This window comes from Hermetia illucens, chromosome 6 (assembly GCF_905115235.1).
Source record: "Hermetia illucens chromosome 6, iHerIll2.2.curated.20191125, whole genome shotgun sequence".
Taxonomy (NCBI): Eukaryota; Metazoa; Arthropoda; class Insecta; order Diptera; family Stratiomyidae; genus Hermetia; species Hermetia illucens.
The window spans coordinates 99,065,602-99,092,180 of NC_051854.1; the positions used below are offsets into that span (position 1 = coordinate 99,065,602).

A 26,579-nucleotide genomic window follows, 5' to 3' on the forward strand; every position below is an offset into this window, starting at 1 on the left:
TAACCGAGGTCTAGCACGTCATACTTGTATCTCTATTCGTCATTCACAGTGACTATCTAAACTATCAACTTCTAAGCATCCTAGTTCGATGGTAAAAGTGTGGCAAAGTGTTCAAGGATAGAAAATACAGAAACGTATGAACTATTCGCCGTATTTATTTCTTCCAATGACCCATCGTGGATTGCCCCCTTTTCACAATGGGAGAACTCGAAGAAGCGGTTCTCACTATGAAAACCAGGAAGGCGCCAGGTCTTGATGGCATCCCGGCGGAAGTTTACAAACTGGTGTTCCGCCAACGGCCAGAATTGCTGCCCGAAGCGTTCAATGCGTGCTTGAAGGAGGGCATTTTTCCTTGTCGCTGGAAAGTCGCCAGACTCGCGTTGATCAGTAAGGAAAAGTGCTCGAGAAGCTCATCAGGGGTAGACTCGCTGAAGCAATCCATGCTGCCGGGGACTTATCCGCAAGGCAGTTCGGGTTTAGAATAGGGAAATCTACAGTGGATGCTGCTATGGAGGTCGTAGATGCGTTTAATCGAGCCGGGGCACACAGCCGCCGATCTCAACGGATAGTGCTCCTCATAACACTTGATGCCAGAAATGCCTTCAATTCCGTAAGATGGACAGATATGCTAGGCACACTAGAGAACTCCTTTCACGTGCCAAGCTATCTCTTGCGGATATTGAGGGATTATCTGAAAGACCGCTCCTCCTTCTATGAGATGCTAGAGGGCCAGAGGAGGATGGAAATCACGTCGGGAGTAGCGCAGAGATCCATCCTAGGGCCGGACCTCTGGAACGCTTCCTACGATAGTGTGCTGAGACTCAATATGCCCGAAGAGTCGCGCCTGGTCGGTTATGCAGACGACGTTGCGGCACTTGTTGTCGGACACACTGTTGAACAGGCGCAAAGCAGACTTGGCATATTGATGCGACGGGTAAGCGGATGGATGACTGCTCACGGTTTCAACCTTGCGCTGGAAAAAACCGAAGGAGTCATCCTGACCAGAAGGAGAATCCCGACTTTGCGTCCCATATCGATCGGCGAGTTGACCATAAAGTCAAAACCAGCGATTAAATACCTTGGTTTAATGCTCGACTCGAAGATGAGCTTCTTCGAGCAAATCAAGGCAGCCGCGGCAGGGCAGGAGTCGCGGCCTTGAGTCGGCTAACTAGGAGACGTCTCCTCATGGGAGCAACGCAGTCCGTCGTTCTCTATGGTGCGGAGATATGGGCTGATGCCCTTGACAAGGAGGTGCATCGTTAACGCCTCGCTCAAGTGCAGAGGCGGGGAGCTTTGCGAGTGACGTCTGCTTATTGCACCGTCTCCGAATCGGCTGTGATGGTGATTGCGGGAGTGATCCCCGTTGCCCTCCTTGCCAAGGAGCGCAAAGCTATCTATCGCCTTAAGGACGAAAACTTAAGAAAAGTGATTGCCCGTGAAGAACGTCAACGCACCCTTAACGAGTGGCAACTTTCTTGGCAAAATGAGCCAAGGGGCAAGTGGACTGCGCGGCTCATCGACAAATTAGACCCATGGTTGAACAGAAAGCACGGTGAGATTGATTACTTGCTTACCCAACTGCTAAGTGGGCATGGAGGTTTTCAGTCTTACCTGCACAGGGTTGGGAAGGCGCGATCTCCTGATTGTGTGTTCTGCAATAGAGTGGCGGATGACGCTGAACACACCTTTGTCTCTTGCGAGAGGTGGTGGGGCGAGAGATGCTGAAGAGCGCTGGCAGCTGGAATCGTATTGCGCATTATGTTCGGGCTCTTCTTACTACGAAGAAGATTGAACTCGACCGGCAGAGGGATCGGACGATAAGGGGTTCCCTGAACTAACAACTCCCTTCCTCCGCTCCCCTCCCATTGGTGAAAGGAATTCCCTGACTTGAAGGCTCCCAAAGCCGGGAGAGCGGGAGGGCTAGCCCGGAGTAATGTGTCAAACGGTTCCAGGCTAGTTCTCTGATGACAGGGAGGTGTTTAGTTGGTAGTCCGCCAGCGCGCTGTTGCGGGAGTCCAACACTCTGTGCGTAAACGCATTCACCTACCCTACTCCCAAACAAAAAAAAAAGGACCCATTGATCACATGTCCAATAAAATTGAGCCACCTGTCGATTAGGTAAAACTTTACAATTACAATAGCACCTTTAGGAACTACTTCAAAAACGTCTGACCAGCGTCAAAATTAACAAAGCAATGAACATTTTTTAAGGAAATTTCCTAATATAATTGGTTTCATTCAATGTCAATGACATCCAATAGCTTTGGTACAGTGTCCTTGATATGGGCAATGTATTTTTCATCATTATATAAGCTCCTCCTTACAACTGGATCAACCATAAGTGCTTCCATTTCAAAATCCATCTTGCTTCTATCCATGTGTACGAATACTGCCAACGTTGATTGAAAGTATAGTTCTGTAACATAAGGGAGAGGATATTACTAAAAAATCCTGGTAATAGAATAAATCACAGATTTTACTTACCCAAATAGCTGTAAGCTTTGATTTCTTCTTGCAATTGTTCGTATGTGGGCAGTTCACCCTCGTATCCAGTTTTCACCAGGACATCAATAAAGATGTTGAAATAATGCCTGAATGCAATCTCACGGAATTCATATGGCAGGACAGCGGCCATATAAACCAAATCATAGGCCGGTGATCCCCAATGAGGGCCTTGAAAGTCAACCTTATAAAAAAAAAACTTTAAGTTTATATTCAAAGTCATTTTGAAACCATGTACTACCAGAGCAATCTCGGAAATAGCATTAAATACATTCCTTTTGAACATCATATTGCGTACGTGGAAGTCGCCATGGTTGAGAACGCTATACACTGCTGGCTGATTGACAATCTTTATGCATTTATCCATTAACCAATCTGCTGTAATTTTGTGCAATTTATTTGCACATGATTCGAAGCCAGGAAAAGTCTCCATTACTTCCGCCAAGAATTTTGGTCCTGTTAGGAAAAAATCCATTTTTCTGCCGACCGATAAACCGAAAATGGTCGCTTTGAAGTTGAGATCACTTCGGCCCTGGTTCAAAATCATTGTAAAGTACATAAAGGCTGCAAGTAAGGAAGTGGACAGGTTTACATCCCTTCAATTTGATACTTACATCGGCTTTCATTTTAAACGTAACGGCATGGTATTGAGCCACTTTGGAAAAAATAAGTCTTGTTTCATGCTCATTCGGGATATTGTGAGGCAGCATAAAGTATCCAAGTTCTCTAAGATCTTCAAAAATTATAGCTTTATGTGGCGTCAATGAAGAATATATGACTCTGAAATGGGAAAACACGGAATCCATTAATATGACTTATTTACGTTGTTCATAAGAAATGCATAGTGACAGCCAAAAGTATGGAAAGATTTTTGAAAACACAATAACTTTAAGTCGTACAAAATTTGCCGGTCCCCAGAGTTAATATTCTTTATTTTGCACTCCCGATAGTTCGTACCAAATCATCAGTCCCTTGATCATACTAATTATCTTGGTTCCACTGTATAATCAACATCATCATCAACGGCGCAACAACCGGTATCGGGTCTAGGCCTGCCTTAATAAGGAACTTCAGACATCCCGGTTTTGCGCCGAGGTCCACCAATTCGATATCCCTAAAAGCTGTCTGGCGTCCTGGCCTACGCCATCGCTCCATCTTAAGCAGGGTCTGCCTCGTCTTCCTTTTCTACCATAGATATTGCCCTTATGGACTTTCCGGGCTGGACCATCCTCATCCATATAGATTAAGTGACCCGCCCACCGTAACCTATTCAGCCGGATTTTATCCACAACCGGACGGTCATGGTATCGCTCATAGATTTCGTCATTATGTAGGCTACGGAATCGTCCATCCTCATGTAGGGGGCCAAAAATTTTTCGGAGGATTCTTCTCTCGAACGCGGCCAAGAGTTCGCAATTTTTCTTGCTAAGAACCCAAGTTTCCGAGGAATACATGAGGACTGGCAAGATCATAGTCTTGTACAGTAAGAGCTTTGACCCTATGGTGAGACGTTTCGAGCGGAACAGTCTTTGTAAGCTGAAATAGGCTCCGTTGGCTGACAACAACCGTGCGCGGATTTCATCATCGTAGCTGTTATCGGTTGTGATTTTCGACCCTAGATAAGAGAAATCGTCAACGGTCTCAAAGTTGTATTCTCCTATCCTGTTTGTCCAGTGCGGTTTGATGTTGTTAGTTGGTTCGTCTTCGGTGCTGACGTTGCCACCATATATTATATTTTGTCTTGCCTTCATTGATGTGCAGCCGATTACCGCCTGCTCGATCTGGATGAAGGCAGTTTGTACGTCTCCGGTTGTTCTTCCCATGATGTCGATATCGTCAGCATAGGCTAGTAGTTGGGTGGACTTAAAGAGGATCGTACCCCTTGCATTTACATCAGCACCACGGATCACTTTCTCGAGGGCCAGGTTAAAGAGGACGCATGATAGGGCATCCCCTTGTCGTAGACCGTTGTTGATGTCGAATGGTCTTGAGAGTGATCCTGCTGCTTTTATCTGGCCTCGCACATTGGTCAGGGTCAGCTTAGTCAGTCTTAATAATTTCGTCGGGATACCGAATGCTCTCATGGGCGTGTACTCATAGGCGGCCTTAAAGTCGATGAATAGATGGTGCAACTGTTGTCCATATTCCAACAATTTTGCCATCCTGCGGCAAGGGAGGGAGGGGAGGGGGGAGAGAAAATCTGATCTGTTGCTGATTTGCCTGGAGTGAAGCCTCTTTGGTGTGGGCCAATGATGTTCAGGGCGTATGGGGCTATCCGGCCTAGCAGGACAGCGGAGAATATCTTATAGATGGTACTCAGCAACGTGATACCTCTATAATTCCTGCACTATGTAATATCTCCTTTTTAAAGTTTTGTGTAAAACAAAACCTTATTAAAATCGATTCAATGTCTGTCTGTCTGTCACACGCATTTTTCTCCAAAACGGCTAAACCGATCCGAACGAAATTTGGTGGATAGATGGGAACTATGAAATCCCACGCATACAGTGAGTGGCATAAATTTAGGTGGAGTTTAAAGGGGGGCTCCCCATACATGCAAAGGGGGGATTCAAAAATTTTTTTCACCGGATATAGTTGTGTAGGGTATCAAATGAACTTTCCGAAACTGACATTAGCTTTGGCATAAATTGGAAAGTGCGTGAGTAATGAGTCAAAATATACGCACTTGAAGTGAGACAGGACTCATTTTCGGAAACTACCCAACCTAAAAATCCGGAAAAAATCGGAGTGGTGCGCCTAGATGAAATCTAGGCCTCAAAATATGTCCCATTCTGATATCTGCTCAAATAAACTTACTTATAGTATATTACTACATTGTAGAAATTTACTGAAAAACCCCCTTTAAATTCATCCTAGGACTTCCGAATTTTGCACCAGCATAGAGGACAATATTTTGTATTTACGTGCAAAATTTCGTAGAAATCCGGCAATTAACGCCTAAGTTATAGCAGTTCAAACTTAGCAATTTCGCGCGAATTTACCGCTTCCAAAGCCATGCAAATCAGATGCTGACGTCATAATTACCCGGAATAATTGACATTTGCGTGAAATATTAAAGTCGCATTTATGAAGAATCTACTTATCTGCAGCACTTTTTAAGATTTTGGGTAAAACACTTATGTGAAATCTAATCTTCGAGAGATGTCCCATTCCGGTATCTGCTCAAAAAATTTACTAATAGTATATTATCAACTTTTAGAAATTGACTAAAAAACTCCCCTAAATTTCATCCTAAGTGTACTAAATTTTGCACCAACATAGAGGACAGCCTCATGCATACACATGCCAAGTTTCATGAAAACCCAACTATTAGTGGGAAAGTTATAGCAGTTCAAACTTATCAATTTCGTGCTAATTAACAGCATCCTAAGCCATACAAATAAGATGCTGACGTCATAATTAACGAGAATAATTGAAATTCGAGTGAAATATTAAAATTCCATTCAAGAAGAATCTAATTCTCCCTAGCCCTTTTTAAGGTTTTGTGTAAACACAAAACCTTATTAAAATCGGTTTACTGTCTGTCTGTCCGTCTGTCTGTCTGTCCGTCTGTCTGTCTGTCCGTCACACGCATTTTTCTCGGAGACGGTTATAGCGATTGACATCAAATTTGGTAGAAAGGTGGGAACTGTGAACGCTCACGCATACAGTGAATTACATCCTTTTACGTCGAATTTAAGGGGGTGTCCCCATACATGCAAAAGGGGGGTGTAAAATTTTTTTTCATCAAATATCATGTGTGTCATGTGGGGTATCAAATTAAAGGTCTCGATTAGTACTTTTCAAAGCCGGTCTTAGTTTTGTCATTCGTTGGAGGGGTGGGGAGCGCGGAGGCTGCCACTATATGGTGCCTGGGCTCCGAAATACCTTCCATGCCGATATCTGTTTAAATAAAGTTAATAATAGTATATTACTACAATTTTTTGTAATTGGTTAGAAACCCCCCTTACGTTTGTCCTAGTACTATGAAATGTTGCAGTGATATAGACTATAATATAGAGCATGATCTCACCAAGTTTGGTGGAAATTGCACTATTATTAACAAAGTTATAATACCTCAAATTTGTTGCTTCTTTGAAAATTGAAGACTATGAATGTCAATATGACCCGAAAGTGGATACTCTCACATAATATACGGATATATTACGTGCTACGTACTAAGAAATACACAAAACCTTTCGTACCTGAAGCGTTCAGCTTCCGGTTTCCCGACTTGTTTATATTTGATGTTGGTTAAATTGTTGGCATTTGCTAATAATATTAAACTCAGAGTGTGAAGCGTATGAGGTTGACTATTTCAATACAGGGCTTTCCATCAAATGATTTATTTAAATTACTTTCTAAAAAATAGATGCCAATCGAATTTTTAACTATGTGACGCGGAACTGTCAGGCTCACCGCTCCTCACATCTTCTTCTTTTTCTTCAGCCTTCAGTTCACAAGCAGGGTCGGTTCGTCGTGATCGGTTTCGTCATTTTATTTTATCAAATGCCTGATCAGGATGTAATCGCGAGACCTTCAAATCCCCATCCAGTGTATCATGCGACCATTGTTTTGGCCGGCTTTTTGGTTGCTTACCATTGACTTCGGAAGACCAATACTGGTTGTTGAATTCTCGTTAGCGTGAATTACGTGACCACACCATCGAAAACGCCTCTCTTACAGTTTTTCCACGATCGGTGCAAACCCATATCGATCGCGGATATTCTCATTTCAGACGTGATCAAAACGTGTCACGCCACCAGTGCAATGCAACATCTTCGTCCCCATTACCGCAAGATGCCGTTCATTGTCCTTTATAGTCAACACTCAAACTATAGAGACCGACAGACGGACGACATTGCAGTAAATTTTACGGTTGGGACGTGCGCTGATACGTCGATCACAAAGAACACCAGTTGCGGGATGTCACTTCATCCAGGTGGCGTTAATGCTTGAAACATTTCATTACGCAGTTCTCCATTGGCTGATAGCATTGACTCGAGATAATTAAATCGTTGAGTTCTGGCAATGGCAGTAACCTGCCCAGAACTGGGTGATTTCCATATCTCAATGTTATAAGCCAATGGAGAACTACGTTAAGCTCCTCACATAGGGAAACACAAAACCTTTTATACCTGAAGTGTCAAGCTTCCGGTTTCCCGACTTGTTTATGTATTGAGACAGATAATGCCTCGTTGCCAATCGTCAGGCATTGACTTGCTGTCTCACACCTTGAGCACAAGCTGATGAACCACTTGGTATAATTGGTCGCCTCCATATTTAACCAATTCGGCTGTAATTCCATCGGCTCCTGGCAACTTATGATTTTTTAGCTGATGAATTGCACGGACTGTCTCTCCTAAACTTGGTGGTGGCAGTATTTGTCCGTCGTCTTCAGTTGGCGGGATCTCCAACTCGCCGATGTTCTGGTTGTTCAGTAGCTCATCAAAGTACTCAACCCATAGCTCTAATATGCCCATTCTGTCAGAAATCAGATTTCCTTCTTTGTCTCGGCAGGATGAGCATCGAGGTGTATAAAGCTTCATCCTGCTGACTTGTTGGTAAAACTTCCGCGCCTGGTGCGGTTGCTCCCTGTACTTTTCTAGTTCACAGACTTGTTGGTTCTCCCAGGTTCCGGTGTCAGGATGACTTTTGTTTCCCACTTTCAGAAGACAACTCTTAAAGTTACTGCTGGAGCTCGATACTGTTGGCGAGGAGCGTGCCCACATTCCAGAAACTAGTCATAAACCGTTTTCAATAGACAAAGGCCGTAATGGTTAGGTCAGTCTTTATTTCAGGAACTGTTGACACTTCGGTAGCAGCAGAATTTACAAATTTACATATAGCTAGACCACAAATTTCAGTCCATTTTATTCGCCTTGTTGTGAAAGATAGTGTGCAGTGTATACTTAGATCCCAGCTGAACGTATGAACCAGACTTAAGGGATTAAATTTTTCTTTGCTCCTTGTAGTCTAGCCTAGAATTGATAGACGAGGGGTAGCTTCCTCCAGACTACAATTTTTAGTTTTAAATGTAAATATATATTTCGGGAGCGACTTACCCCCTTCATCAATACAAAGCTACCCGTCGTCTATCAATTTCAGACGGATCTTCAGCTGCCTCCCAAGACTGCCTCTTTGGGAATGGCTAGCCGTGGGCAAGATAACTCGATAAGGGTTCATCCGAAATAAAAATTTCAAAAAGTTTCCGTTAATATATCGTATTGTCTGGTCGCTGAACGAACGATTTATCGAAACTTTCAAAAAAAAAAAAAATGGCGACGGTTTTAACAAAGTGTTTATTTTTTCGGGATGTTAAATTTTTGATTTTCCCGACCACGACAACTGTATATAACCCCCCAAAAAAGTACACCCAAAGTCTTTAAAGCTATGATCCAACTCTCTTCACTAACCTTGGTGCGAGCAGATCCGTGTATCCACATTTTTCCAAAGTGTCCCTACATTCAGTCAGGACTTGTGAATACATATGTATTTCCATGCCAAAAACATCTATACTATCGAGCAGTTCTTTCTTCAATCCATCATCATCTGGACAAGTTTTTAAGATTAAGGAAATAATTCCATTCGCAATCCCATCGGCAGCAAAAGTAACTTTAATGCGAAACATTATGCTGGCAAAATGGTCGCCAAGTGCCGTAGCAGGAGTGCTTTCATAGTTGTGAATCTGTAAAGTGAAAAAGGAAATTTATAAGAAAATCACATGAAAAAATATAAGTTACAATTATTGAAATTAGAAGTATAAAGGCACGTGGACTGCTAAAAAAAATGACGACGATTAAGAAACGATAACTGTTATTAAGTTATGTATCTCAACGTCAGTAAGGAATCCCGAGATTAAAGTGCTTTGACACCAAATATTCTCTTATCATAATGTCGTAAAAAGTATTACTTTGGTGTCATTGAAAGGTAAGTTGATTGTTCTACGAACTTTGGTTAGTACAATATATAGCTCCGCAAAAATGAGTCGGTAATGTATGTAACATTACAAAAGTGATATCACCTTGTTGTATCACATTACATTAGTTAATGTTGTAATACATATACCATCACTTAACATTACCGCTCTTCGTAGTACAGCTCGCGGCAGCTATTGCCGATGCCGCGTATCCGTACTGGCTTTGGGCTGGCTTTAGGTTGGCTTCGGGCTGGCTTCGGGCTAGAAAATGGTTTCGAGTGCATGTGAATATGGGGATTCTTGAATTTAAGTGATTGATTTGTAATGTTACAGTATGAAATGGTATGTATGAAGTGAAAAGATGATTTCGATTTTGCGTCATATGTAAACTATGATTATTCCAAGCAAAGATTGCGGATATTAATTTAATTTATTTATTTATAAATTAAATTTAATTAATTAATTTAATTAATTAATTAACGGACAACAAACAGAGAGAATTCCAATTAATTATTGTCCTCAGGAGGAGGAGAAAGCAAAAAACTTATCCTACGTTTAAAACTACTTAAAGTAGGGAAGTTAAAAGGACCAAGCTGTTTTGTATTATATTATAATTCCGGCAAAGCCTGGGAATCGGGGAATGAAAATAGACTTCGAGCTCCGCGAAGGGCACGTTGAAAATATCTGCGTTACGTGTGTTATAAGACGCAGGACGGCAGGTGATCTCGTCAGCGGCGGAGCAGTCCATCAGGCCCGAGGAAAGTTTAAAGAATGTGCATAGATCCAGATAGGATCTACGCTGTTGTAGGAAGGGAAGGTTTAGAAAGCGGAGGCGGGAGGGGTAATCCACACGAGGGAGGCTTTTCTTAAAGAAGAGAGAACGGGTGAATTTACGTTGCACATTTTCAAGGGCAAGACAATCACAGTTACGAGTGGGTGACCAGATCACGGAGCAATACTCGAGGGTATTCCTCACAAGGGAATTGAAGAGAGCTAAGGAGGGTTGGATGGAGTCAAAATCAGAGGAGGAGCGAAGAATAAAGCCTGACAATTTTGCTGCTCGATTAATGACATCGAGGCAATAGGTGTCAAAGCGGAGCTTATTGTCAAAAGTGACTCCGAGGTCTTGAGTGGCATTTAAGCAGGATAAGGAATGTCCGTTAAGCGAGTAGGAGAAAGAAGTGGGTGAGAATTTTAGGGAGTAGCACATAGAGTGACACTTTCTGACGTTTAGCGCTAAACCATTAGTCGAGCACCAACGAACCAGAGTGTCCAGGTTATTCTGAAGGGAAACACAGTCCATAGGCGACGATATAGCGGAAAACAGCTTAAGGTCGTCTGCATAGAGCAAACAGGGACAAGTAAGGAGGGGAGGAAGGTCGTTAATAAAAAATAAAAATAGCAAAGGACCCAGAATAGACCACTGTGGGACGACAGAAGAGGGGGAGAAGGAGCGGGAAGTACAGCCGTCAAAAGAGACGCGGCAGGATCGGTTGGAAAGGTATGAGGCAAGCCATAAAACAAGTGGTATGGGAACGTTTAGGGACAAGAGTTTGGATAGAAGTATCTTGTGATTTACAGTGTCGAAGGCTTTCGCGAAGTCAGTGTAAATGGTATGCACTTCTTGCCGTGAATTTAGACATTTGGCGACAAAGTTAGTAAAGTCAATCAAGTTGGAGGCAGTGGACCTACGTTTAACGAAGCCGTGTTGTTCTTTCACTATGTGTTGGCCAAAGTGGGCGGACAACCAGTCGCTGACATATCTTTCCAGGATTTTGGAACAGGAGGAGAGGAGGGAAATGGGACGGTAATTCTCGGCAAGCGAACGATCGCCACTTTTGTGAATGGGGTTAATGAGAGCCACTTTCCACAAGCTGGGAAAATGATTCTCTTCAAGGCTTTTGTTGAAAATAAGAGATAGGGGAAGGGAGATGGACTTACCAGTTTTGATCAAAAGAAGGTTTGGAAGACCATCGTAGCCAGGTCCGACCTTGGCATCAAGTTCACCAATGAGGTATTCGACAAGGATAGGAGTAAGAAGGGGAATGGTAGGCGATGCGGGGCAGGCTGCATCTACTATCGGGAGGGATTCGGAGGAAAGAGGAGGAACATAGACTGACGAAAAGTAGCGGCAGAGTAAATCACAAGATCGTTGGGGGAAGTTAGCTGAGAATCCAGAGAATTTAATGGACGGAGGGGATAACTGGGCGGTGCAGCGGGAGTTGCGAATGTGGGACCAGAAAGGTTTCAGATTTCCGCGCTTTAGTGAATCTTCCACGCTGGACAAATATTCGTTTCTGGACTTACGTATTAAAGATTTGACCGAGGAACGAAGGGATTTGAAAAAAACTAAGTCAGCAATGTTTCTAGAAGACAGGAACTTCTTTCTCGCAGTCTGTTTTTGACGTAGTTTTTTGTGAATTTCAGTGGTGAACCAGACGGGGTAAGAGCGTAAGCACTTAGGAGAGGAGGGAACGTAACAAGGAAGAAGATCAGATAAAATGGTATTGAAAGTGTTGAGTGCTTGGTCACATGTAAATGGAGAGAGCAGGGGGACCCAGTTGATTGACGCCAAGGCTGAGTTCAGACCTTCGAAGTTCGCCTTACGAAAATTGAACTTGATAGGCTTGCGAGCGACAGGAGAGTGGAGTCGGGATATCTGAACATCAAACTCGAGAGCAGGATGATGGGCGTCAGGGGCAACGTAAGACGGAGCATGAAGGGATTGGGAAAGATAACGTACAGGAAGGTTAGAGAGGACAAGGTCAAGGGTGCGATCTAAGTGGTTTCTAGAAAGGTTAAATTGGAGGGCCCCACAGGTGTACATGAAAGTGGATAGAGGAAAGGAAGGGTGGGTCGAGTTATTAGGGAAGGAGGGAAGGCCAGGTGTAACGGGCCAGGAGAGCATAGGAAGATTAAAGTCACCACAGAGGATTAAAGGAAGTGAGGGAAACAAAACGGTTAGGCCCTCTGATAATCTGTCGAAGAAATCCTCGCACAGAGAAAGCGGGCTTAGGCAGAGAAAATATACACACAATATGATAAAGGGACATACGTTTGGCGGAAGGACACGTATAGTAACAGAATCGTAGGAGGAGGAGGAGGAGGAAAAGACGATTTCGGCACGGAGAGGGGACTTAACAGCTATTAGGGCACCTCCGCCGGTTGTCTTGCCAAGCGCAACGCAGTCTCTGTCACAACGAAAGACAGGAGCTCAGAATCTAAAATCCTGTCATCCAGCCAGGTTTCAGAAATGCAGATGACATGATGTTGGAATGCTAAGGCAGACAGTTTGAAATCCGACAGCTTGGTCCTTATACCCCTTACATTTTGATAAAATAGCCTATAGTTACTGGAATCATTCAAGTTCGGCGAGGCAGGCGGGCGGGCCGGAAATTTTCACGAATCTTAGACCTCTGATAAGGCTTAACGAAGACTCCCTGTGGCCAAAAGAAGGATTGGACGATAGCATCAAAGTCATGGGGATATGTAACTTTGAAGGAAGCTATCACTCGGTCAGGAGAGCCATCCTTCGTCAGCTTCACACAGGAAAGAGGTGACAAATTTGAGTTGCTTTTGCTTCTGATATAGGCCAGAATTTCGTCGGGCGTAGTGAAGTACGCTAGCCTTGACACGAACAGCTGTTTCGGTGGCGAGGCGACGTTCAATTGGGGGCCGCTCGGACGACATGAGGTCGGAAGGGCCTGCGGTTCAGCGTTGGCGGGCGTCGATGATACACAGGAGGAAGCGTGCGGTGGAGCTAATGTAGCAACTGTAGGATACACGCCAGAACTTCTTAGCGCATCCGAAGTTGCGTAGGGAACTTATTAGTACAATGCTGCATTTCCGCCGCCTTTACAATGAGGCAGTATTCATTTTATTTGATTGGCCAGCTCTCAGAACTATAGAGAACTCTCTCGCTTTAAAAAACTTATTCCTGCAAACGAGTTCCTCTCGCTTCAGATATTATTGCGGTTGTTTCAAAGGTGGTATGTGCCTTAGGGCGGCTTACTGAAACTGATAACCACCAATTTTTGATTGATTTTCTGCCTTCAAGTGACCTGAAGCAGGCAACATCCCTGTCAGAAACAGCAACATCCCCAGAAGTGAGCGATTTGAATATCGCGGATCAAGGGTAAACTACACTGTGAAATCGCTTCCTGGATCCGCACAAAATGCATGATGTGGCGTACCACAATGGTCATCACGCCTCAACCAACATTTCAAACTTGAAATCTCGTTTGGAATGAGGATATCCGCGATGGATATGGGGTTGCTCCCATCAAAAATGGATGGTTTAACATCAAATGCCAACAACCACTGAAAAAAAAACACCACTGAAAAGAAAATAAGTCGGGAAACCGGAAGCTGGACGCTTCAGGTATCAAAGGTTTTGTGTATTTCTTTTCTTAAGCCAGTTGAATGTGCATTTGTTTCATTGCTATATAGCACGTAATATATGCATATATTATATATATATAATAGTGCAATTTCCACCAAACTTTCGGTTTGATAGTTTCTGAGAATGGGTCCGTGAAAGAAGTGATCACTTTCGACCCCCCGCATTCCCCATTTTTCCAACAAATGTCAAAACTAAGATCGGCTTCGGTAAGTACTAACCTAGAACTTTCACTTGATACCCCACATGAATATATTTGGTTGAAAAAAAAAATGTACACCCCATTTTGGATGTATGGGGACTGCTCGCCCCCCCCCCCTCCTTAAATTCGACGCAGAAGGATGTAACTCATTGTATGCTTGAGCATTCACTGTTCCCACTGTTCCCTATAATAACTTCTCCGAAAAAAATGCGTGTGACAGATAGACAGTAAACCGAATTTAATAAGGTTTTGTTTTACAATCTTGAAAACGATAGATACAGACTTCGGATTCGAAAAGGCAATAAGCTGAGCCCATTATCATACTAATACCTCTTTAGAGCACATTATCCAAAAGATGCTGGTAGATTTGAACATAACCTTAAGGGGAGATATACAATTAGAGCCTTCCGGAATTTTCTTTTTTCTATTATATTTTTTTAATCGATGGCATTATACTTGAAGAATATTCCCCTAAAATTTCAAAACGGAATCCCGAAAATTGTAAAAGTTGCAGTCCAAAGGACAAAGGACCCTTTTAAAACAGAGACAGGCAGACTTTACTGTCCTCACAGTCAACCCAAATTTTAAACGCGTTTATCTTAAAACAACATTTTCAAAGTCGGCATACACGATAAACTGAAAACTTTTCAACCGATCAATTTGAAATTTTGTACGCATCTAAACAATATGATTGCCTTCGTATGACTCAGTGGTTAGAGCGTAAGGAAAGTTGCGATTCAATTCTCAATGGAGGCAAAGGGATTTGTATTGTGACTGGACGTCGGATACCAGGCGACTCAGCTGGTAATGAATACCTGAGTCGAATACTAAATCTCGGAAGAGTGCAATGCTGCCCACTTTGTTTCCTACAGTGTAATATAGTGTACCATTACGGTCTAAAAGAAGGTGATCTAATACGCTTCAAGGCCTTAATCGAATTGAATTGCTGCGCCAACGATTATTATTATTAAAAAATATGATTCCCTTTTAGATGACATTAACTGTTTTTTTGATAAAATCGACCAAAAAAAATTATTCTTTCAGTCAAGACCGATTGAGATGAACTTTGGGATGGTAGTAGCATAAGAAATAACAGTTATATAGTGCCGATGCACGCCTCATCCCCAGGGTGGAAAACATGTCGTTTTTTCATCGACAAAAATTATGTTTTTCAATGGTTTTTCGCAAATAATTCGAAAATCATGTGTTTTATGTAGAAATAATATGAGGCAAAAACAAAGCACATTTAACAGCGAAAAGAATGAGTCTTTTCACTTTTTTATACGTGCAGCATCGACTGAGCTGTGGGTCGTCAAACGTAAGGTGATATAATGCAAAATCAGTAACTTAGAAATTGATTTCAAGCTTTTTTAAACGTGCTTGAAAAGACCTGTGAAATGAGGTATGATAAGTGGAACAAATAATAACTGAGCTATGTTCAAAGGTGGTCAAAGGGTAGTATAGGTCCCAGGGCGAAACGTGGATTGGTACCCACGATGGAGCATAAAACCTGGGAAATGCCTGCTAAACCAACACCAACAGCTTTACTACCAAACCCTATTTCCACCTCCACGTGGTGACCGCTGGGAGCTCTTTCTTAACGAAAAGCTGCAGACGGAGAAGGATGAAGGCGAGTCTCCCATGCCTAAAAACGGGACAAATTGTACCAACTGGTCCTCCTGGCTGGGGGTTGGGTAGGGCTGACAACCCTACACGGAAAACAACTTGTTACGAAGCCATAACAGGAGCCTCGGACAGGACGCATTTTAAAACGACGGACCCAGCAACGACAACGGAATAACGATTTGCGCATTTTCTAATGGAACGTGCGCTCCCTGTACAGAAATGAAGCTGATGAGCAGCTAGCCGATACCCTGTCCCAATATAGGGCTGATGTAACAGCGTTGCAAGAGATGCGATGGACAGGGACCGGTTTCCTGGAGAAGAGCCACTACACCATATATTATAGCGGTCATCCAGTAAACCATGTGCTCGGAGTAGGTTTCTTAGTCAGCCAAAAAATGAAACCTGCTGTTATCGGCTTTGAAAACATAAGCGAACGGCTATGCACTCTGCGCTTGCGAGGCAAGTTTAGAAATATAAGCCTCATAAACGTTCACGCAACTACAGAGGAGACTGCAGAGTTGGAGAAGGATACCTTCTACGAGGCAGTAGAACGAACCCTCGAAGCCTGTCCCAGATATGATATCAAAATCATACTTGGGGATTTTAACAGCCAAGTAGGGAAGGAGCCCGTATTCAGGCGATACGTTGGCTCCCATAGCTTACACGAAAAAACAAATGATAACGGACTGCGGACTATTCAATTAGCAGGGTCACACGAAATGGTTGTTGGAAGTACCTGGTTTGCGCGGAAAGCGGTCCACAAACATACGTGGGCCTCTCCAGACGGGACCACTTTCAACCAAATTGACCACGTGTTGATCGAACGCCGCCACCTCTCAGCCTTGATGAATGTCAGAACATATAAGGGGGCCAATATAGACTCGGATCACTATCTCGTTGGCATGGTGCTCCGAGCTCGAATAACAATACCACCTAGAATCCCCTCTGACAGAGTGCGAGTGAACACTGAAGCCATCCACAATACAACCCTCCGCGACACCTATAAGAGGGAAATGGATGCCGCAATAACCGCAGTCAACAGAGGACCTGGAGATGAAGCATAAACAAATAATCTTCACAATCGCCTGAAGAACGTTATCATGGATACGGCCACAAACATACTTGGCCCCAGCCGCAAAAGGAGTCGGAACGGCTGGTTTGACGATGAATGTAAGCTAGCAACGGAACGGAAGAATGCCGCATACCGAGTAATGTTGCATTCTCAAAGAACGCGGGCACGCGCAGAGACTTATCACGAACTCCGTCGAGCGGAGAAGCGACTTCACAGACGGGAAAAAGAAGCCTGGGAGAACCAACAAGTCTGTGAACTAGAAAAGTACAGGGAGCAATCGCACCAGGCGTGGAAGTTTTACCAACAAGTCAGCAGGATGAAGCCTTATACACTTCGATGCTCATCCTGCCGAGACAAAGAGGGAAATCTGATTTCCGACAGAATGGGCATATTAGAGCGATGGGTTGAGTATTTTGATGAGCTACTGAACAACCAGAACATCGGCGAGTTGGAGGTCCCGCCAACTGAAGACGACGGAGAAACAGTCCGTGCAATTCATCGGCTAAAAAATCATAAGTCGCCAGGAGCCGATGGAATTACAGCCGAATTGGTTAAATATGGAGGCGACCAATTACACCAAGTGGTTCATCAACTTGTGCTCAAGGTATGGGACAGCGAATCAATACCTGACGATTGGCAACAAGGCATTATCTGTCTCATACATAAAAATGGAGATATCACACAGTGCAGCAATTATAGAGGTATCACGTTGCTGAGTACCATCTATCTATCTATCTATCTTGCTAGGCCGGATAGCCCCATACGCCCAGAACATCATTGGCCCATACCAAAGAGGCTTCACTCCAGGCAAATCAGCAACAGATCAGATTTTCTCTCTGCGGCAAGCGATGGAAAAACTCTTGGAATATGGACAACAGTTGCACCATCTGTTCATCGACTTTAAAGCCGCCTATGATAGCATAGCCAGGGTAAAACTGTACACGGCCATGAGAGAATTCGGTATCCCGACGAAATTAATAAGACTGACTAGGCTGACGCTGACCAATGTGCGAGGCCAGATAAAAGCAGCAGGATCACTCTCAAGACCATTCGACATCAACAACGGTCTACGACAAGGGGATGCGCTATCATGCGTCCCCCTTAACCTGGCCCTCGAGGAAGTGATCCGTGATGTCGAGGTAAATGCAAGAGGTACGATCCTCTTCAAGTCCACCCAACTACTGACCTATGCTGACGATATCGACATCATGGGAAGAACCACCCGAGATGTAAAAACTGCCTTCATCCAGATCGAGCAGGCGGCGCGAGATCTTGGGCTGCACATCAATGAAGGCAAGACAAAATATATGGTGGCAACGTCAGCACCGAAGACGAATCAACCAACAACATCAAACCGCACTGGTCAATCAGGAAAAATAAGGATAGCAGAATACAACTTTGAGGGTCGAAAATCACAACCAATAACAGCTATGACGATGAAATCCGCGCACGGTTGTTGTCAGCCAACAGAGCCTATTTCAGCTTACAAAGACTGTTCCGCTCGAAACGTCTCACCATAGGGTCAAAGCTCTTACTGTACAAGACTATGATCTTGCCAGTCCTCATGTATTCCTCGGAAACTTGGGTTCTTAGCAAGAAAAATTGCGAACTCTTGGCCGCGTTCGAGAGAAGAATCCTCCGAACAATTTTTGGCCCCTTACATGAGGATGGACGATTCCGTAACCTACACAATGACGAAATCTATGAGCGATACCATGACCGTCCGGTTGTGGATAAAATCCGGCTCAATAGGTTAGGGTGGGCGGGTCACTTAATCCGTATGGATGAGGATGATCCCACCCGGAAAGTCTATAAGGGCAATATCTATGGTAGAAAAAGAAGACGAGGCACACTCTTCCTAAGATAGAGCGATGGCGTGGGTCAAGACGCCAGACAGCTTTTTGGGATATCGAATTGGTGGACCTCGGCGCAAAACCGGAGTCTGTCTGGAGTTCCTTATTAAGGCAGGCCTAGACCGGATACCGGTTGTTGCGCTGTTGATGATGATGATGATATGTTCAAAATAATCTAATTACCTGAAATTTTAATATAAAAATCAATTAAAACCGAGCCTGGGTTTGTCATATAAATCAAAAATGCATTGAGTGTCTACTGTATTTAAGCCCTCGGAATTATTTATTGGATTTAAAGTGCGTAGTTTCAGCAAAAAAAAACTGTGACTTACTCCAAAAGAAAAATTTTCATTTTTTTAAATATCTCCCAAAATGAAAAACGAAGTGAGAATATACTCAATGTGGCCTCTTTTACGGTAAAAGATTAAGTAAGCAGCTTTTCATCATCAACGGCGCAACAACCGGTATCCGGTCCAGGCCTGCCTTAATAAGGGACTCCAGACATACCGGTTTTGCGCCGAGGTCCATCAATTCGATATCCCTAATAGCTGTCTGGCGTCCTGACCTACGCCATCGCTCCATCTTAGATAGGGTCTGCCCTTATAGACTTTCCGGGTGGGATCATACTCATTCATACTCCCTCATGGATCGTCAACGATCCTTCATGGGTCGTTTACGATACGGGGAGTGGCGTCCCCGAGGTGCGCGAGCAAGTAGTTCTGACCCCCTAGCTGGCATAATACTTGCGTCCTAGGTAGTAGCCTCGAGAAACTGCTAATGACCGATACACGCCGGGACACACTGGGAGTCCCCGGAGCCGTCGACAACTCCCTCTCGACGTCAATGGGGTGATGTGAGCCTAGCTCTGCCAAGGTGGTAGTTGTGGCGTGTATCAGCAGCCAGCCCCTTCGGGACCCTGGTCGGGTAGTGTGCATTGAACCGGTGTTAGTAGACCGCGTTGCCCCGAGCGAGCGCTGATCCGTCCGTGAATTCCGGGATCAGCTAAGCGTAGGTCAGGCCTCAGGGAGCTGGGGTAGGGGCTGTGTCACCAAGGGTATACCCGTTCCTGACTATTGCGGCCCACTCCCTTGCACACGATGCGCTGGTAAACAACTCAAATGGAGAAAAAAAACGAAACGAGGAGATAGTGGAAATGGAGAGTGAGCTGGCTGCGTTTATTCGCACCACGAAAATGCGCCGTTCGCCCCAGCGCCCAGCGAAGGACGCAACAAGGGCTGAAATACCCGACGAGACATCGGGACGCGCAGACGGAGAGAAAGACTCGGAAAGTGATGCAGCACCTGCAACACAGATAGGAACCCAGACCATACAGCACAGTGCTGTAATTGGGGAAAGAGGCACAGTGGAAACTGCCGAAACTAATAAAATGGTTTCGAATATAAGCCGAGTGGGAGGACTGTCGATTACTCTGGCGCAAGCGGAAGAGGTAAGACTTATCAAAAAAATGCACGGCAGTTGTGAAACACATGCGATCTTCGACGTTCCTTCAGAAAAACGTCGGTAAAGGGGTGAAAAACGGGCTAATGGAACTGGAAGAGCTCCTGGACAGGATTTCATACTATAGGCGAACATGGAAAGTAAGACAAAATCCGCAGGAAGCAGAAACAACCGCGCTTCCCGAGGAGAACACCACGAGTACCAAACGGATCGCTGACAGCCCATTGCAGAGCGAACTTGGTAAAAAACGAAAGGGTAAGGGAAATCTGAAGGAGACTTCACTCAGATACTCTCCAGGGCTGAAAAGAAGAAGGTGAAGAGGATCAAAAGACAACAACACGTCGCGCCATCAGAAAAACCTCTGCCTAAAACTAAGGCGCACACGAAGGACGGAGTGCCAAAAGAAAAGGTGGGGAAACAAAGGAGGACTAGACCGCCAGCTTTGCTTATTAAGCCGACGGAAGGCAAGACTTTTGCGGAAGTCCTCAGCGAAATCCGTTACAAAATCAAACCCGAAGACAACGGAGCGGAGGTGTCTTCCATACGTAAAACGAAGGGTGGTGGAGTCTTAGTCGAACTAGGCCCGAAGACTATAAATAAAGTCACGTTCTGTGAAGCAGTCAAGGGGCTTCTAGGAGAAAAAGCTTTGGTTTCTAGCCTGAAACCCACGTGTGCTTTAGAAATACGAGACCTTGACTGTCTCACGGCAAAGAACGAAGAGGCCATCAAACGCGAATGCCCGGAGGTAACCAATGTCCGGATTGGTATCACCTCCGAGTCCCGAGGCCAAAAACTCGCTGTGGTGGAAGTTGCCGAGCAATACGCGAGGAAGCTTCTAAACAGCGGGAAAATAAGAATTGGTTGGGTAGTGTGTAGGATACGAATTCGGGCCGCCTCAACCAAATGTTACAGATGTTTGGATTATGGGCACACATCTGCAAACTGTCGGGGACCTGACAGAAGGGCAACATGCCGTAAATGCGGTCAGGCTGGCCATAAAGCGAACAGCTGCAATGAAAAGGAAAGCTGCGTCCTATGCAGGGACCGTGGCGCGACTGATGACAGCATTGCGCACACTGCGGGATCGGGGCGGTGTCCAGTTTTCAGAGCAGAACTGGAAAGAGCTAGGATACGGTCAACATGATTCGCATCCTACAAATCAATATGCACCGGAGTGCAACCGTTCACGAGTTGCTAGCGCAGTTCGCTGCGGAGACCAAAGCTGATTTAGTACTCATCAGTGAGGAGTACCGAAACAAAGGCCCAGTTTCATGGCACCCAGACATATCAGGTACCGCTGCCATCTGGGCTCGGGACGGCACCCTCCTGGGGGTTCTTTCCGAAGGCCGAGGGGACGGCTTTGTCTGGATTCAGTGCCGCCGAACGCCGAATGAGACGATGCCGGACTTTCATCGGAGGCTTGAGGCTTTGGAGGACGCTATCTTAAGCACGGATGGGCGGATCCTGGTCGGGGGTGACTTCAATGCTAGGGCACTTGAATGGTGCATGCCTCACACAGATTCCAGAGGGAAACGAATTCTGGAAATGGCGGGGAGAACAGGACTGGTAGTTCTAAACACCGAATCCACCCCAACGTTCCGGCGCCCGGGCTGCGAAGGAAGCATTCCAGACGTAACCTTCGCATCGGAATCACTGGTGTCGCTGGTGAACGGGTGGCGAGTTCTGGAAGACTTTTCGGCAAGTGACCACCAATACATTGCTTTCGAAGTGGTGGACACAAACTCTCGGTGTGCGCCACCCCAGCGATCTTTCTGTGTATGGAACGTCGCGAAAGTGAACACCGGGAAGTTCGTCGAAACTCTGGGAACAGGTGGGGCCACGCTGAAGGGTACTCCTGGGGGCGGTGGCGCCGCTGCTGACACTGTCGTAAATTCAGTTATGAACCTGATAACGACGGGCTGCGGAGCCTCCATGCCCAGGAAGACATCGAGGCGCGGCAAACCTTCCATGTATTGGTGGACAGTGGAAATCGCAGAGCTCTGGACGGAATGTCACAGGCTCCGCCGCTTAACACAACGTCTAGGCAACCGGGAGGAGGCATGTATTATGGTATGGAGTACAAATCAGCCAAAAGGAGACTCTGAAGCGCAATAAACAAGAGCAAAGCTCGCTGCTGGCAAGATCTGATCGACGAGGTGAATGGGGATCTGTGGGGACTCGGTTACAAACTGGCAACCCGAAAAATCGGGGCTTTGCGGAAACCCTGTTCACTTGAGGCCGAGCAGATGGACCGCATTATGAGGGCACTCTTCCCTGCACACCCCGTATGGGATGGTGACGTCGGCGCGGAGAGCGCAGAGGACTGTCCACTTTTCTCTGTAAAAGAGTTGGAACAGGCAGTCTTCTCTATGAAAAACAAGAAGGCGCCAGGACCCGATGGTATTCCAGCAGAGGTGTACAAACTGGTATTCCAACACCGGCCAGACCTACTGCTCGGCGCATTCAACGCTTGCCTGAAAGAGGGCATTTCCCTGCTCGTTGGAAAGTTGCGAGGCTTGCGCTGATCCCTAAAGGGAAAGGCGATCCCGAACTGCCGTCTTCATACCGCCCACTATATATGCTTGATACTGCTAGGAAAGTGCTCGAAAAGCTCATCAGAAGTAGACTCGCTGAAGCGATACGCGCTGCCGGAGATTTATCTTCCCGGCAGTTTGGTTTTAGGGCAGGGAGATCGACAATTGATGCTGTCATGCAGGTCGTGGACGCCGTTCGACGAACAGAGGCACATAGCCCCCGAACTCGACGGGTGGTGCTCCTCGTAACGCTTGACGTCAGAAACGCCTTCAATTCCGTAAGATAGAAAGACATTCTAGGCACACTAGACAATACCTTCAACGTGCCGAACTATCTCTTACGGATTTTGAGGGACTATCTGAGGAACCGCTCCCTGCTCTATGAAACACTAGAGGGCCAAAGGTGGATGGAGGTCACAGGGATCCATCCTAGGGCCGGACCTCTGGAACGCTACCTATAACAGTCTGCTTAAACTCGACATGCCAGAAGAGTCGCGCCTGGTCGGCTACGCAGATGATGTCGCAGCGCTTGTTGCTGGACGCACTGTCGAATAGGCGCAAAGCAGACTCGGCATATTGATGCGACGGGTAAGCGGATGGATGACTACTCATGGTTTCAACCTTGCACTGGAGAAAACCGAAGTAGTCATCCTGACTAAGAAGAGAGTTCCGACCCTGCGTCCCATATCGTTCGGCGAGTCGATAATCGAGTCAAAATCAGCGGTAAAGTACCTCGGGTTGACTCTTGACTCAAAGATGAGCTTTTCTGAGCAAATCCAAGCAGCAGAGAACAAGGCTGCGGCTGGAGTTTCGGCGTTAAGTAGGTTAATGGCAAACATTGAGGGTCCTACGTCTAGTAGGCGACGTCTCCTGATGAGCTCAACGCAGTCTGCCCTGCTCTACGGCGCAGAGGTATGGGCTGGCGCTCTTAACAAGGAGATATATCGTAGACGCCTCGCGCAAGTACAGAGACGGGGAGCTTTACGGGTGGCGTCTGCGTACCGCACAGTCTCTGAACCGGCCGTGATGGTGATCGCGGGAGTTATCCCCGTTGCCCTTCTTGCTAGGGAGCGTCAGACCATATACAAGCGCAAGGGAGATGAGCCAAGGGAGGTGGTTGCTCGCGAAGAACGGCAACACACTCTAGACGAGTGGCAGCTCTCTTGGGAAAATGAAACTAGAGGCAGATAGACTGCGCGGCTCATCGGCAACTTAGGTGCGTGGTTGAATCGGAAGGATGGTGAGACTGACTATTTCCTTACCCAATTTTTAAGTGGGCATGGAAATTTTCAGTCTTACCTGCACAAGATTGGAAAGGCGCGTTCTCCGGATTGTGTGTTTTGCAATGGAGTTGTGTACGATGCCCACCACACTTTTTTTCTTGTGGAAGGTGGGATGGGGTTCGTCACCAGCTCTATTTAAACACAGGGGATCTCTCTCCAGGCAACATTGTGGAAGAGATGCTGAGGACTGCTGATAGCTGGAACCGTGTTGCCCATTACGTTCGGGCCCTTCTCGTTGCTAAGAAGATAGAACTCGACCGGTGGAGGAGCCGGATGGCAGGGGGTTCCTTGAACTGACAGTTCCCTTCCTCCTCTCCCCTCCCGTTGGTGAAAGGAATTCCCTGATTTGAAGGCTCCACAAAGCGGGAGAGTTCGGGGGCTGGCCCGAAGTAATGTGACAAACGGTTCCAGGCTAGCTCTCTGACGATGGGGAGGTGTTTAGTTGGTAGTCCGACGACGTACTGAATCGGGAGTCCAACACTGTGTGCGTAAATGCATTCACCTACCCTACCTCAAAAAAAAAAATCCTCATCCATACAGATTAAGTGACCCGCCCACCGTAACCAATTAAGCCGGATTTTATCCACAACCGGACGGTAATGGTATCGCTCATAGATTTCGTCATTGTGTAGGCTACGGAATCGTCCATCCTCATTTAGGGGGCCAAAAATTCTTCGGAGGATTCTTCTCTTGAACGCGGCCAAGAGTTCGCAATTTTTCTTGCTAACAACCCAAGTTTCCGAGGAATACATGAGGACTGGCAAGATCATAGTGTTGTACAGTAAGAGCTTTGACCCTATGGTGAGACGTTTCGAGCGGAACAGTCTTTGTAAGCTGGAATAGGCTCTGTTGGCTAACAACAACCGTGCGCGGATTTCATCATTGTAGCTGTTATCGGTTGTGATTTTCGACCCTAGATAGGAGAAATTGTCAACGTTCTCAAAGTTGTATTCTCCTATCCTTATTCTTCTTCGTGTTTGACCAGTGCGGTTTGATGTTGTTGGTTGATTCGCAGCTTTTCATTATCGTCTTTATTTTTTGACATATTTAAAAAGGACAATTTAAAAAAAATTACTTTTTCTAAGAAACTACGAACTTTAAATTCACCAAATTTTCAGAATTTATTGCAAGGGCCTTAATACAGTAGATACTCAAAAGATTCGGTTATTATTTATTTCGCCTATCATACCTCATTTTAAAGGTCTTTTCAAGCACTTTAAAAAAGCTTCAGATAAATTTCCAATGAAAGTTATTGATTTTGTATTATATGACCTTGAAAGTATTCATTTTTTTAGACATGACGAATTTACGTTTGACAGACCATAACTCAGTCTATATTGTACCTATCAAATAATGAAGAAAATCATTCTTTTTGCTATTAAATGTGCTTTGTTGTTTTCGTTTAATATCATTTCTATAAAAAAAATTATGACGGTTGACGGTTTCAATCGCAAGGCAGAGGCGATCTTATCAGACGCTACCCCTACCCTGCGGAGCAGCGTGACCGAAAGCGGCAACAGATAGCATTTAGCTCTTTTTAACGTTTTGCGTGAAACAAAACCTTATTAGAATCGAGTCGATGTCTGTCTGTCCGTCTGTCTGTCTGTCTGTCTGTCTGCCTGTCTGTCACAGCCAATTTATTGGGAAACGGCTGGACCGATTGTCACGAAAATTGGTAAGAGTATGTGATCTGTTGTTAGCTTACATGTAGCAACTGCCGCCATTTTGTGTTAAGTTTAAGGGGGGCTCCCCATACATGTGAAGGGAGGCTGCAAAATTTTTTTTTTCACAGAAAGTGGCCATATAGGGTATCAAATTAAAGGGCTCAATTAGCACTTTTCGAAACTGGTTCCATATTTGATATTGGGTGAAACATAGAAGAGTGAGGACTCGAAATATGCGCCCCTAAAAGTGTAACAGGTCTCGTTCTCAGGACCTATCCAACCGAAAAATGTGAGAAAAATCACAGTACTGCTCCTATACAAAGTCTAGCCACCCTATTTTGATACCTGTTCAAATAAAGTTGATAATAATATGTTACTATGTTTTAAAAATTGGAAAGTTTGAAGGAAATGTAATTATTATTAATGAAGTTATAGAAAGTCAAAAATGTGTATTTCAAGTTAATTTATCCATCCATGATTATATAAAGTGAGCTCATATGAACGGTGGAATAGAATATGTCTAGGAATATTTTGAACACAAAGTGACCACAAAATTTTTATACTCGAAGCTCCAGCTTCCCAGCTGATAAATTTGGAGAGACAGCGGAAAAGTGGGATTAAAAATAAACAAGGATGAAACTAAGACCATAATGTAATTCCAAAAAAGGGACAATGTACCTTTTATATGGGAAGTCAGAAGCCACAACCCACATCAAAATGTTTCTCAAGTATCTTTCAACAACTTTTTAACTGAACATTTTGTCTGGTATTAACGTTTTTCTACGGCATCTTCTAACTTCACATAATTTAAGTATTATATAATATTCACAAACATATGATGGATTATTATTATTAAACTTCACCTGAACATTTTTCCCTTTTCCGCCCTCTTCAATAACCGTTCGTAGAAAGTCACTATCAACCCATTTGGGCAGCTCTAATTCATCTTTATTGAAACTCATGGTGAAATCTATCGTTACACTCCCGATAGTACTGGTTTCGCTTGCTGGCGATCTTCGAATGAATTGCCAGAGACAATTGTGAAAACTTATCAGCTACGCTTACAA

At 44.9% G+C, this 26,579-nt stretch overlaps 1 protein-coding gene across 1 annotated transcript; it reads right to left on the minus strand.

The window, feature by feature from the left end:
* Positions 1 to 2,200: 2,200 nt before the first annotated feature.
* LOC119658618 lies at positions 2,201 to 26,545 on the minus strand. Its single transcript, XM_038066111.1, has 6 exons — positions 26,376 to 26,545; positions 8,919 to 9,190; positions 3,117 to 3,282; positions 2,744 to 3,034; positions 2,485 to 2,686; positions 2,201 to 2,416 (listed from the first exon to the last, which is right to left on the minus strand). Exons 1-6 carry the CDS (start codon positions 26,472 to 26,474, stop codon positions 2,235 to 2,237), a joined length of 1,212 nt encoding a protein of 403 aa, XP_037922039.1. The 5' UTR covers positions 26,475 to 26,545; the 3' UTR covers positions 2,201 to 2,234.
* Positions 26,546 to 26,579: the final 34 nt, after the last annotated feature.

Excerpts from the sequence above, each read along its gene's own strand:
- LOC119658618 (XM_038066111.1), bottom strand. The coding sequence starts at position 26,474 with ATGAGTTTCAATAAAGATGAATTAGAGCTGCCCAAATGGGTTGATAGT. Across the intron at positions 3,283-8,918 it reads ACGGATCTGCTCGCACCAAG|AGTCATATATTCTTCATTGA; the intron begins GTTAGTGAAGAG and ends TTCCCATTTCAG. Across the intron at positions 3,035-3,116 it reads CGTTTAAAATGAAAGCCGAT|GGCCGAAGTGATCTCAACTT; the intron begins GTAAGTATCAAA and ends ATTTTGAACCAG.